The sequence below is a fragment of the Opisthorchis viverrini genome (assembly GCF_000715545.1).
Source record: "Opisthorchis viverrini unplaced genomic scaffold opera_v5_317, whole genome shotgun sequence".
NCBI classification, from domain to species: domain Eukaryota; kingdom Metazoa; phylum Platyhelminthes; class Trematoda; order Opisthorchiida; family Opisthorchiidae; genus Opisthorchis; species Opisthorchis viverrini.
In genome coordinates this window covers 269,782-284,076 of record NW_008751972.1, presented here as the reverse complement: position 1 = coordinate 284,076, position 14,295 = coordinate 269,782, and the positions used below count along the sequence as shown (strand labels likewise).

Below are 14,295 nucleotides of genomic sequence, written 5' to 3'. Positions count from 1 at the left end.
TCCAGTTTCAACGCACTGTCATTATCCAGGGTTGTCCACCGTATTTATGTCACCCCCTGTTTACTCTAGTTTCGAAGGCTCCAGATCCGACTCCAGCGAATCAAGTTGTACCAAGTTCCGTGTCATCTATTCGTCCACGTTTTCCTAAAGCACTTGGTGGTCGATAAAGCTGTGGTTTTAGCTGTCTTCATTCCACTTTGCATTTCTACATCGAGACGATTGTTTTGAAGCTATCTGACTGTTGTACAACTTGCTTCGTCTAGTGCTTTTAACCATACCTTTGTGTTGACATCTTGAAGGTCCTTATTCGGGTTCGGAGAGTTTGGAGCACTGTCACATTGAACAATCCTATGGGAATGCTGTAGCAGTTTTCTTCTTTTGAGAGGTTTAATGCAGCAGAGGATTAGGGCAGGGAGATCCACTCTCCCAAATATTGTTCATCAGGGCAGTGGACAGTGTTCTTGAATGGTCGACGGCGCAACTGGGCTGTCGATTTTCCTGGCACCTTAGTGGGTGGTCTTGTCTTCGCCGATGACTGGCTCGTGTGTGCAGAAAAGACTGAAACTGTCGAGTTCGAGTTTGGAGTGGCCAGTATGACGACCAACGCCCAAAAGACGGAAGCAGAAAGGCAGAAAGCATCAATCGATTGCCGTTTTATTTGAACCCGTTTTGGTTTGTTGAGGAACTCATCACTCCCCGGGGTCCAACACATCTTATTCTATTTTGGTGTCTCCTCTACTTTCACGTAGCCTTTACTACGGATAGCTGATGCTAATAAAGCTGTTCGATTAGGTAGCACCTGTGCTGTTCAAGGGGAATCAGCTGACGGAGATCATCAGAAGCTACCTAATACCGTTTCTGACATTCTTTGGTGCTCCACCAACGCTAGCGTAGCATCCCAAAGGAGTGGGTAGTTATATCAGGTAGACGTAGCTACACTCACGCCGGTAAACAACACTGTATCCCATGCTTCAGTTCAAACATTTCGATTCAGCGGAAGGCACCCGTGGGACAGCCGTCGTCAATGCGCTTTCCACTATTTCGCGCTAAATCTTTCAGTGTTCTCATAAAATCGATATCTGTTTAAGGTCATGCAAACACATTTTGGATCTAAAAGACTCACACTTTCAAACTAGCCTTCGAGTAGCCTTGTAATAGGAAGATTTAGGAAGGAATTGGAGAGAAACCCTTCGGTAACGTCTGTTCTTTAAAAGTTTGAAAGTTGATTTTTGGGATTTAATTTGTCAGCCATAAACCGTGTGACATAGACATATTGGTTCCAGCTGCTACAGTTTCGATCCCCTGGAAAACGGAAAAGTGGAACATACAGCCGAGCCTTGGAGGCGAATGCATGTTCAGAAATTGGGTAGATGCGCATTGAAGGCGGTAGCTTTGATGCACGAGTGCCACTGACTGCGTGATTGGGCCATTTCCGCCAATGTCATTAACCACTGGTGATTTGAGTCCCAGGGTCCCCATCCGGGGAGGTGGCAGTTGCCCACCCGACTAAGTTTACTGGTTAGTGTTTTCGTGCTTCGTTGCCTGGTCATACACTGTCCATCTCTCGGTCGCTTCCACTCAGCACAAGGCTGGGAGAAAAGATCTCTGTGAGGCAGACGGTCTTCTGGCATGCGCAGTACATGTCCCAACCAACGCAACCCATGAAGCGTGAGTAATTCATCTATCGCAGGAGACTTCCTTCTTCCTAGGACCATCTGGCGTACTTCAGCACTACTAATCCGATGTTCCCACCAGACCCGACGAATGCTGCGGAGACACCGATGATCAAACACTGGCATCTTCCCTATGTCCTCTGCGCTTAGGGACCACGTTTCCGAACTACTGACACATGTCCTAGGTTTGACTCGGTTCACCGCCGTCCAATTGCTTATGCGTAAATCACCTACCCTGCTCGTTTCATGCTTTTGCGGCTGAACATGTTGCTCGGTGCTCGGTGTGAGGTCACAATGTCTACTGTATCACCGTTTTTGCCTTGTGCCCCTCTTCTCTAGACTAAACAAGCGCCATCCATTATTCCGGATACACATGAGTTTGATCCCGGTCATGCGTACAAGCTATATTCGTCGGCTGATTCGAATGGTACCGCGGATGTGGACAGTTTGATGCAAACACCGAATTCGGAAACTTCCTACTCTCGATCCTACTCAGTGTGTTCGCTGACCTCACAGGACGAATTCGACTCCCTGACCCTGATGAACCCTCGTTTCAATATGCCCGGTGATGTTAGAAATGATCCTTTTGACACCCCTATGGAACAGGTTGGACAACTGTTGCCCCAAGCGGAGATTTTCAGTGTTCCACACGGCTATTTTTTTACGCAGACTGATTTGATGCCCGATTCATCTGTGTGGTCATCAAAAAGCCTTCTTCCTAGGACCATCTGGCGTACTTCAGCACTACTAATCCGATGTTCCCACCAGACCCGACGAATGCTGCGGAGACACCGATGATCAAACACTGGCATCTTCCCTATGTCCTCTGCGCTTAGGGACCACGTTTCCGAACTACTGACACATGTCCTAGGTTTGACTCGGTTCACCGCCGTCCAATTGCTTATGCGTAAATCACCTACCCTGCTCGTTTCATGCTTTTGCGGCTGAACATGTTGCTCGGTGCTCGGTGTGAGGTCACAATGTCTACTGTATCACCGTTTTTGCCTTGTGCCCCTCTTCTCTAGACTAAACAAGCGCCATCCATTATTCCGGATACACATGAGTTTGATCCCGGTCATGCGTACAAGCTATATTCGTCGGCTGATTCGAATGGTACCGCGGATGTGGACAGTTTGATGCAAACACCGAATTCGGAAACTTCCTACTCTCGATCCTACTCAGTGTGTTCGCTGACCTCACAGGACGAATTCGACTCCCTGACCCTGATGAACCCTCGTTTCAATATGCCCGGTGATGTTAGAAATGATCCTTTTGACACCCCTATGGAACAGGTTGGACAACTGTTGCCCCAAGCGGAGATTTTCAGTGTTCCACACGGCTATTTTTTTACGCAGACTGATTTGATGCCCGATTCATCTGTGTGGTCATCAAAAAGGCGACGGCGTGAGTTGGTGTTCTGTGTATCGTCTTATTTTCAGATGTACGCACCTCTTGAACCTACTTCAGTCACTATTTCTAGTTGAAAAAAACAGGTTTCCGTATATGGTTGCTGGAAACTCCACGACCGGTTTCTTCGCCCTTCTTGAGGCTCCGTCAACTTAATAGTCTGCTCGAATCCATATTTTAACAAATAGTGCAGAATGTCAACCCGAACAAGTTTCATTTTAGATAGCCTTCTTCTTGTATCCTTGTTTCGATTGGACACACACAATCGTTCGGCTGTAACACCCTTTCGGTGCCATGCCACTCAAAGGAAGCACGAGGGTTGAGTTAACGCCAGGTTGCCCAAGCCTAGACAGGACCGGTCGAGATTCGGAGATTGGTCGTTCCACTTCGTACCTTAAAAACTGAGCCATTACTAGCCTGGAGCGAGATGGCCCAAGTGGTTAGAGCGCGAATTTACTGATCGGATGGTCCGTGGTTCGAACCCGATCTCTGCTTCTCGACTTCCCCTGTCTAGGCAGCCCGGCGGTATCCGAGCCCTCGTGCTAGCCTGGACTAGCTTAATCATTCTTATTGGCATTTGTTGTACGTTGGTTCTGGCTGTCTCAGCTCGTATAGGAACAAAAAGATAGATAGCGACTACAATTGGTCAAAATGGCTTTACGAAGAGTTCTGTTTTTTTCATACAGGATCCACTCACTTTTCTTAATGTCCATAATGACACGCTTATAAGTGAAATGTAACTTAAATGATTTTTTACAGTTTTATAATCTCCGTGTTCTGGTCAGAGATTCATTTCAGACGTCTTGTAACAAGACAATCAAGAGCACGCACGGGAACATCAGTCTCATTTGAGTCAGGTGGGATATTATCGCCACTGACACAGAGCAGACGTTTTAATTGATTTCTCAACTGATCTAGTACCACACCTGTTTCAGGTCATACGTTACTTTGCCTTAGATATGAACAACGATTTCGTACATCCGAAATGCTGGCTTTGCAACTTTGTCCTCTTCCCTTTGTCTCTCCTTATTTCAGCGTGCATTCAATCTTTGTATATGATGGATTGAAATAAAGATAAAAAGTTGTACAACTCAGCTGACTTGGCGAAATTCTGACTTTTGGATTTCGCTTGAGAACTACTTTCTCAAGTCATTACTCCCCTTTGCCCCGCCTATCTCTCTTCTATTCACAGATGCTGAAACCTGTTGGATACCGGATCGGTCCGAGTCCCAAATCTACAGGCTATCATCGCTCAACAATGAGACACTCTCCCAAGACTTTTCGTTACGCTTTCTCGCGAATGACTACACTTGCCACTCTCTGACTGACTCGTATACCCCCAATGAGACACCTTGTGAGCAGGTATCCAGTCACTATCTGTTAGCCGAACCATATGCCACGGTTCCGACCGAACATCGTGAGAGATTGGTACTGCGCCAATTATGACAACGATGATTAGCGGTTTTCAGTCCGTCCCACCCTTACAATGGTGTTCTTTTGGTGTTTGTGTGCTCTCTAGGTTCTTTTCGTGTTCATCGACTCACCGAATGTTCAACAACAAAATGCGCCGCATTTCCTTCCTTCTCTCACCATTTTTCACACAAAGTGCTCTGTGTTACTGTAGTGTGCTCTGCCATGGTAATCACTCACCCCATTTAAGATCGTTTCTACCCGGCGGCCATTCCCCTCACCCATTTGTTGGTTTTGCTTTCAAAAGACTATCCTCACCACCACGCTTATTAGTGATGGTATCAATTTGATACTTATTGTGATTCGCCACATTCTAATCTAATCGGGTCATGACTTTAGAGTAGTTCCTTGTTCCGCATTTGTTTATCTTAGCCTCCTCATTCGTGTGCTTGTCGTTCGCGCTGTTTTTCTACGATTGATGCTGACTCGCATCATTCTAATTTCTCCTCAGTTTGTCTCCATTCTTCCTGGAATAATTATGCTCCGTGTCATTCACGTAGCCGCACACACACACACACCACCACCACCAACATTCATTCATACCACCGTTTTAGTTTCAATAAATGGTCTCCGGGACTGACAGATTCTCGGATAGGTCGCTTTTTCGCATGTCTTTCCCCATCCCCCGCCCCCTCATCTTGAAAACTGCCTTTGATCACATGTGTGAGATACTTTTGTGTCCCAATAGAGGCTTCATCTGTTTGTGCGCTATGTTTGTAGCCAATGCTTTGTTACTTAAACATTATTGATTTACACGCGTTCACGTGTTTCAAGTTTTGGGCGTTGTTCACTCGGAGATTCGCCTTTGGATGTCTTGTAGAAGGTCACTTCCTGGACACCTCAGATGCCTCCATCCACATTTTTGTTCGGCGGTATCGCTGCAGTATGACCGCATGGACTGGCTTCAACATGTACGCAGCGAAGTGATGCGTACGTAGGCGGCTGCTTGGTAGGGCTAGAATCGCTACAGCACCGGGCAAAGCCTACCAGACCACACATGCCTAACCACCCTACACACCAAAGGCGCTGTTTTTCATCCGCATCTCAAGCCGGTGAAAACTTCAAGGAGCGCTAATTGAAAGTCGTTGTGGAAAAACTGGGTGCATTCCTGGTTGGGTTCCATGTGATTTTCTTGGTATGTGTAGAATCTGAAAGTAGTCGATTCGAATCACGTGTATGCTGCCACTTTTAGCTGGACTACGTTCAACCGTGTTTGTGTTTCTGAGCTAGACAAGATTGCCAAAGAATGCTGACTATTGGTGGCTTCCTAGTCCAACATGATGCTCCAATGTGTTTACTTCATTGCTGTTTGAAGGCTCTTAATCTTTTTGTCTGTAACTACAAGTTTTTCCCTTTCTTCTTGCGTGGTTTTATGGTACAGCGGCTGGCGTGCCACTGTCCAGAACGATGGGAATTTACACCATGGGAACAAAGCCCAGATGCCGCCACGATGCTCTATCTCACTGTGGTGTAGCAGTTTATGCAACTTCGTGGCCCACTGAGCTCCACTAGAGATATCCGTAAAAAAATCGTTCAGCTGTAGCACCCCTTCGGTGCTTAGCTGCCGTACCACCATAAGGGAAGCACGAGGGCTGGGATACCACCAGGTTGCCTAAGCCTAGACAGGAGAAGTGGAGATGTAGAGGTCGGATTCGAACCACGGACTTTCCGGTCAGTAAATTCGCCCTCTCGCCCCTAGAAATATCCGTATGATACTCGCATTCTCATATCATGTTGGTCAGTGGTTAGAGCTCTGGCCAAAGCACTCCACTGGTGTTTCAAGTTGGAAATTGAAACATGTGTAGTAACTGTGGCTCTGTCATCACCGAAGGCAACTTTTGTGTCGCCTTGAATATCCTTTTACAGCGAGTTGAAGGCTGAGATACCATTCTGATTTCCAGGAATTCAAATCCACATCTGAAGCTCAATTGGGTGTACTTTTATTGAACTCGGTACATACGGACAATGGTGAGCGACCGCTTCAGCCGTGTGCTGACTGCACTGTTTCTACGCCGGGCCATCTCCCGGAATAATCGAGACTCTGTCTATGTGATGTCCCCAAACAGCGGGCCGTTCACAGATCCCAAATCATCATTCCTTATTGATGGCTTGGATCACTAACCGACTGCCGTACATGCAGTCGTTCGAAGTCCTCTATCTCTTCGATGTTCATGGCCAATTAAACAGTGGACAACTCCCTTATCAATTGAGAGGCTCACAGATCCAGACTTTCATTCAACTATTCTACATTTGGATGTTCGCATTGAAACGAGGTCGCTACCTATTTGCACAGTGTTGGGAATCACACCTGCGGCACGAAATAGTCAGCTCCACTCAAGCATTGGTGTTACTGGAATTTCGGAGAACTCTTGTCCCTAGTCCGGCGAGTTATGAGACATCAAGTGAAAGCCAGCGTGCTCGCCGACTGTGAGATCTGGTGGACACGGAAGCTAAGGAATGATAAACCAGAATGCCAGGAATGCTTGGAGACTGTTTCGATTGCTTTGTGCCACCGATCGCTGAATACCTCTTGTGAGCGAAGGTGGAGGACACCTTGATTCTGGACTGACCACTTGGAACACGAATTGTCATGGCTATCTGGTGTCACTCGCTCACGTTTTTTTTATTTACACCAGAACTGTGGTCAGTGAATCTAGGACCTCCTACGACATGTTTTCCCAAGCATCACCGAGCTCGTAGCTTTCAACCTGCGCTTTTGGTTCACTGCGACGAGGTACCCAGCGCTTGTCTGATCTGTTTGCCAGCATCCGGAAACGGAAACTATCTCAGACAACCGGTAATAGTGCATTTTCACAAAGCAGCCCGTAGTCAATGCAGCAATCATGGGTGGATCACTTTGACTCCGTTTGTATCTCCGCATCACCTGTTCTTCGTCGCCTTGCGGTGGCCTGTGAAGCACTGACTCGAGAGCAGCAGGCGTGATTTCAGACTGGTAGCGGTTGCGTTGACTAGTTGTTCATGCTCTGTCATACCTGTAAGTGGCCCAGAATTTTGTATTTTTGGACTTTCGAGGTTCAAGTCGAACGTAAGGTTGAGGGAAACTGGGGACTGCGCCTTTGACTAGTTGTTCATGCTCTGTCATACCTGTAAGTGGCCCAGAATTTTGTATTTTTGGACTTTCGAGGTTCAAGTCGAACGTAAGGTTGAGGGAAACTGGGGGACTGCGCCTACCTGATGAGCTGGCCCCAAGAAGGGCGAAACCGGTCGTGGGCTGTCGAAGAGCTTTCAGCAACCTTGTGAGTGGTTACCTACGACTTTGTTAGTCGACTTGACACGCAAGGCATGCGTCGTACTCTCATAATTGCGGATGTGTTGGAGTGTACGTGGAGCTTCCCAAAAACCTCCGTGCACAAAGGTGTCCAGCAAGGATGCTCACTCTTCCTCTTTCATTTCGTGATCGACTATCGATCTTCAGGTTTTCAGAATCCTGGTTTTCATATAGCTGCTCCCTAGAACCGTGTCGATCTGGAATATGCGGAAGACATCGCTCTCGACTTCGCGGACAAAGAAAACGTGTTTTCCGACGAACTGACTGAAGTCATCCCATCCTTTAATATACCCTTTGTAAGTTCGTGCTGTGGGCAGGAGAATTGGAGCGTCCTCAGACCTTCGACAACCGGTATTTCGGAATCACACCGCGTATTGGTTAATGCCAAGGAATACACAGTGAGGCATTTAGAAAGCAAGCTTTGACCATGTTCTGCGCGTGCTGAGTCGTCATTTACCGAAAAGCGTGCTATTCGCGTGTCTATTTCAGAGTAGCGCAAGCAGAGAGATGGTGAACTTTTGGCCTGGCAGAGGGGTATGAAAGAGATTACGACAAATCTGGGTGCTGTCGATGCCTTCCGGAACTGGGTCTGCGAGACAGCCCCTGTGTAGACGCTGCAAGTTTTGACTGGTTATCGATGCTAATGGTTTTTGTTATGGATGAGTGCCTTGAGGTGTACGTTCCTCAGAATGGTTGTGGTAGACTAGCACTGGGTCCCTTCCTTTGTTTCACGATTATAAAACTCTGAATTAATTTATGGTTGTTCAGCAGTGAGGCACTGGTTCCTATCCCTGATGTTATGCTGTTACTGGTGAAGATAGATGACCTAAAAGCTGGAAAGACCACTTATATTGTCAGATTATCTACAGCAGTGTTCGAACCGGGAAATATTTCACCTGATTTGCACAACGTGGGAAGCTGAAGGTGTCGCACAAGTGCTCAAGGACCTTACAACTAGACCAGTAGTTTAGAGAAACAGAAGCCGACAGCAAACGGAAGAGTGGTCAGTGTTCTGTGACCCGCTGGCAAAATCCCGGTGTGCTTTCTGTTCGTTGGCTGACAAATGAGGTTATTGAAGATGTAGGAAAGAACCGCAACAGTTGTAAAATCCCCTTAATTCGGTATGACTGTCCGAATCGTTCAGCTGTAGCACCCTTCCGGTGTCTAGCTTCCATGCCACCCGAGGGTTGCACGAGGGCTGGGATACTGCTAGGTTGCCCAAGCCTAGATAGGGGATGTCGAGAGGCAGAGTTCGGGTTTAAACCACGGACCTTCCGGTCAGTAAATTCGCATTCTAACCACTTGGGCCATGTCGTCCCGAATGCCCACTTGTGGAACTGCCTCCCCTAATTCGAAATTGTCACCGAGGTGGATCACAGCTGTTGTTCCGTTTCCAAATCGGCGTCTACCCCACGTTTGTGCCGAATCGGTTGGTAGACCCGAGAGTGGCTTACTGATCCAGTACCATACGGATGGTAGTCTTTTCAGATAGAGGTGCTTCTTGACCAATACGAAGTCACATGATTCGAAGATCCGTACTTTGTCTCTTGCATTTGACTGCTCTATGTGTGAGGATATTCAGAGATTGTTGTACACTGCCGTACAACCAACATGTTTATTTAACTATGATCTTAAAGTAGTGGGAAGGAAAGAGTAGATAAAGGCACCTGATGTTGGTCCATCACAAGCATTCAGAGGTTCCTACACCTTCACGCGTCGCAGAATGTTGATACTTTTCTCACGATCTACACCGCACCACATTCCATGGTCCCACCTGATGGTCTCAGGGACAAAAAGTCTCTAATTATAAGCTTTCTCGCCATAAAACTACTTTGTTTCGTGGATATTGGCTCGGGATAAAGCCTCCCACAACTCTACACGGCAATTCTACTCGAAAGACTGCGGCGAAGAAAAGACACTCCCATGTGAAGCAAATGAAGATAATATTTACTGGGCAACACACAAAATTCACGATTTAGCGTGTATTCCGCTCCCTCGGAAACTCCGATTTCACGACCCCATTCTAGAGTTCGAATCCGCTCACTTCGTACAAAGTTTCACATTCGTTTTTTTGTGCTCACCTTTCAGCAAACGTCTTGTTGATTTCCATCTATTCTTCTTGCTCGATAAGAAGATTTGAATATTTAAAATGACAATCGATTTTTCCGGCAACATGTTTTGTACTTGATGGCATAGTGTCGTCCGGTAACTATTTGCCGCTTCCCAACAAGAATGGAAGGTTCACAAAATCGCACCCTTCGTTTCGATTGATGAAAACATCAAAAGTCGGCATCCAATCAGTTGTCACCAGATTTCGAGGCATCCTCTTCATCCTCTTCTTCTTCTTCGTCACTCGTGTCTTCATCCTCCTCGTCGTCTTTCTCGTCCGCTTCACTCTCCTCTGCTTCATCGTCTTCTTTACCCTCCTCGCGTTTCGCACGTTTCTTGCAACACGATATGCACCACTGCCACATCCCACCAACTTCGTCTGGATAACCCAACTGCCACTTTTTGCGGGATCGTAGGTACTGAATTTGATCACGAATCTGGCACAAGACGAAGGGCCAACAGCAGAACAGTAGACAACACAAGTCACTGCAGCAGGATCCCTCCAGTTTGTGCTTGTAACGAATTCTCGCTCTCATTGGGATCCACAGAAAAAAATTGAGTGGAAGTAACAGAATTCCAAGCAGTATTGCCATCGCCCATGGCATGGAATTCGCGTAATGGAAGAGGTCCGCCATAAAGCAAGGACAACAGAAGATGCAGTAGCAACAGTTACCTAAGGGGAAAAGAAACAATGAAAACCGGTGAAGAATCCCATTCACAATCAGGCGAGCTACACCGTTCCTATGTTAATTAATCCTACGAAAAGTTAGTCCTAGTCACACTGCTGTTCAGCCGCTCCAGGCAGAATGCGTAATGTTTCACCTAGTGACCGGAGCGTTCCGAGTTCGAAACCCCGTCTGGAGTCTGGTGAGATGCACGCTGCTGTTCGAGCAAACTCAGCTGCGCTGGTCGTTGCCGTCTTACTGGATGGGGACCCCGAGACAGGCCATATCAATGGTTAGAGACATTGTCAGACATGACCCAGTCGCGCCCTCTATGTCGCATCCAAGCTATTGCCTTCAATGCATAGCTCCTTTCCCGATCCCCCCACTTAACAGTCCTGTATTTACGCATTAAGTTATCAGCTCCCGCCTCCAATGCTTAGCTACCTAACCCACCTCCCCGAATCATCGATGAACGAAACTGCAGCAGCTACAACCACTGTACGACAAGTACGCGGTTATTAAAGCTGACAATGATGATGATGATGATGACCTTGATTTAAGGTGATAAACAAGTCAACAAGCGGGAGGTTGCACAAGGGCTCGGATAATGCCGGGTCACCTAGACAGGGGGAGTCGAGAGGCAGAGGTCGGATTCGAACCACGGACCTTGCGGCCAGTAAATTCGCGTTCTAACCACTTGGGCCATCTCGCCCAACTTTGTTCCTCAGAGTTTAACTGCTGTTGGAATACCTAAGTGGAGCAATGGACACCTTTACCGCAACTAGTCGCGTTCTCCGCGAACACATGAGTGAGAGGTTTCACCCTGCGGGACAGTATTTTCGTTTTATGGAAATGATGATGCTTCCTTTGTTTGGAGAATTACAGGTACATCCAGTCGTCTCACATTTGAAATGTTGTACACCGATGAAGACCCGCTCAGCCCACTGTCGGTTAAACCGCGTATGCTGTGGTTGGTTACACAGAGACGAGTAACTCGAAAGAACCCAACACCACATCGATTGGACTGATGTATCACTAATTGACTACGTGGTCAGAATGTGGTCCGCTCTGAATGAAGCATTTTTAGCTTGGCCCTTCTCTTACTATCCTGAAGGTTCTAGCTTCAGGAAAACCCAGTGCTCAGGTAAAGCTGTGACAATCATCGTCTTCATTACAGGACAGTCTCAACCTGTCATGCTCACTGATCTACAATAGTGGGCGGCACAGCAAACCAAGGACCAGATAGAATCCATGGCATTTATCCAGGTCAATCAGTTGGAATGCCAGTCGAGGAGATAAGCGGTAATCTTTGGCACCAGCATACATGCCGACGTACTAGTTTTCCGAGGCCGGGAAGAATACTGCCTCCTGAGCTCTGTCTAGCCTTGTGGAAAGAAGTGACGTGGAAACATCAATCCAATTGACTGCGTCCCATAGAATTCCTTATGGATGGTTGGTTCGGAATGAATGTACGGACAGCTTGAGATGGCTCTTTTGGTTGTGCGCTGGTCACCACCCATTTCTGGCCATCCGGAAACTGTAATATATTGTGATACTGGTGTAACGGTGGTACTACCGATGGGGGAGGAATGTGAGTAGTATGTTTTCTTGTAGATTCGCTTTGCGTCTCTTGAAAAGTAGATCTCTTAATTCCTTATGGATGGTTGGTTCGGAATGAATGTACGGACAGCTTGAGATGGCTCTTTTGGTTGTGCGCTGGTCACCACCCATTTCTGGCCATCCGGAAACTGTAATATATTGTGATACTGGTGTAACGGTGGTACTACCGATGGGGGAGGAATGTGAGTAGTATGTTTTCTTGTAGATTCGCTTTGCGTCTCTTGAAAAGTGAGATCTCTTACAGAATTGGTGGAGTCGCTTTGGAGCATTTGCTTGGATTTCAGCAACAGTCAATGAATATTCAGGAAAGTTCAGGAAGACGCGTTCAAAGAGAAGATTGATAGTCAGTTTTTGTAAACAAGATGCATATGAGAGTCTTGCTCCCCTGTCCAATAGTCTGTAACCGTTGAGTTGGCATTTTCCAATAAAAACTCCGCAGCGAAGGCCTTCTTCCTTCCATTTGGTGCGATGACCACGATACGGATGAAAATCCCATGGCCACAACCCTTTGAGGGTGGGAATGTTCGGACCTCTGTGGAGGACTTTGAGGAGGTCGCGGAAGCTGTTAAACTGGATACCGACCGGGGCAAGTTGGCGGCGCTGAGGACCCTCCTCAGAGGCCGGGCGAAGGCGGCCCCTGAATACGGCCAGAAGAGGCCCTCGGAAGATGGACTGGGCCGGCCGGCCACCAGGAGGCTATGAGGCGGTTCAAGACGGCCAGAATGGCACACGGATCTGACCCGACCGTGTTCTTCGCCAGCCTGCAGCAGTCGTTGGATCGCGCTTTGCCTTGGCTGGACGGAGTTTCGCGCCACCAGTTGCTGTCGGACCAGTTCGTCGAAGGTGTGCAGCCGGCGCTTGGCGCATAGTTGCGGTTAGCGCGAATAACTGGCCAGTTGAGTGTGGAGGAGCTGATGCGTCTGGCCCGGAAACTTCCCGAGGCACCAATGGTCACGTTGCAGTCGCAGGAGAAAAAAACATACTACTTGCATGCCTCTCCCATCAGTATTGTCGCCGTTACACTGGTAGCTTGAGTGCAATTGAGTGCAATTGTTTCTAGATCGATTGGCTGTTGATCTGTCCACCGGGTTTACACCTTCATTCGTTGTAACATCAACAGCAATCAGCTGCCAGTGGTGAGCAACGTTTCTCACTGGGGTACACGACTCCATTCTGGTCGCGCAACAGTTGTGAAAGTTTGGCGATTCAGTTACCATCCGATCTCCCTAAGTTGACAAAATGAGTATCAACCTACCATCCTCAGCGACTCACTTTGTCTAATTGTCACCAATCCGAGTCCAATCGCTCGAATGGCGTGATTAGCATGGCTCGTGGTTGCACTGTGGATTAAATGCATACTCGCACAACCACGTGGAAAATGGAACTGAGCCAGGCGAGGCAACGAAGTATGAAAGCTAATACCAGCAAACCCAGCTGCTCTGGTCACTGCCGTCTTCTTGGATGGGGACCCCGAGACAGGTCACATCATTGGTTGGAGACATTGTCAGACAGTCGCGCCCTGAATAACGCTCTTGCATACAATCTATTGCATTTAATGCATAGTTCCCTTCACAGTCCTCCCACTTAGCACTCCACTGACAGGTATGTATCTACACACGAATTGAGCAGCTCCCGCCTCCAATGCGCGCCTACCTAACCCACTTCCTAAATCATCGGTGAACGAAACTTTGGCAGCTACAACCACTGTACCACCAGTATGCGGTTCTTACGGCTAAAAATGATGATAATGACTACTTTTTCATCGACAAAACAGTACCACTAGTTCTCTGTGTTATATCTGCTGATTCGCACCCACAAAGTGTAAGGTCATGCTTGTGGACGTGCAGTCACTGAACACGCCCCTTACAATCCAGGGAGAGGTACTGGAAGTTGTGGAGCGTTTTACGTACCTTGGAAGTTGTATTAGTTCTGATTGCAGTGTGACAGATGAGGTGAATGCACGAATCTGCAAGGCTCGGGCCGCGTTTGCTAACTTGAGACACCTATGGCGTCAGAATGGTTTATCCCTGAATCTGAAGGGACGTGTGTAGCAAGCTACAGT

The 14,295-nt window shown here is 47.6% G+C and overlaps 1 protein-coding gene across 1 annotated transcript in view; it reads left to right on the top strand.

The window, feature by feature from the left end:
* Positions 1-5,130, top strand: part of T265_09891 (hypothetical protein) — a gene marked incomplete at both ends in the record, with an annotated part of 70,947 nt that extends 65,817 nt beyond the window's left edge. Inside the window, 4 exons of the mRNA XM_009176103.1 lie at positions 2,699-3,077; positions 4,273-4,508; positions 4,600-4,685; positions 4,923-5,130. Coding sequence (XP_009174367.1) covers positions 2,699-3,077; positions 4,273-4,508; positions 4,600-4,685; positions 4,923-5,130 — 909 coding nt within the window. The remainder of the gene's footprint in view (positions 1-2,698; positions 3,078-4,272; positions 4,509-4,599; positions 4,686-4,922) is intronic.
* Positions 5,131-14,295: the final 9,165 nt, after the last annotated feature.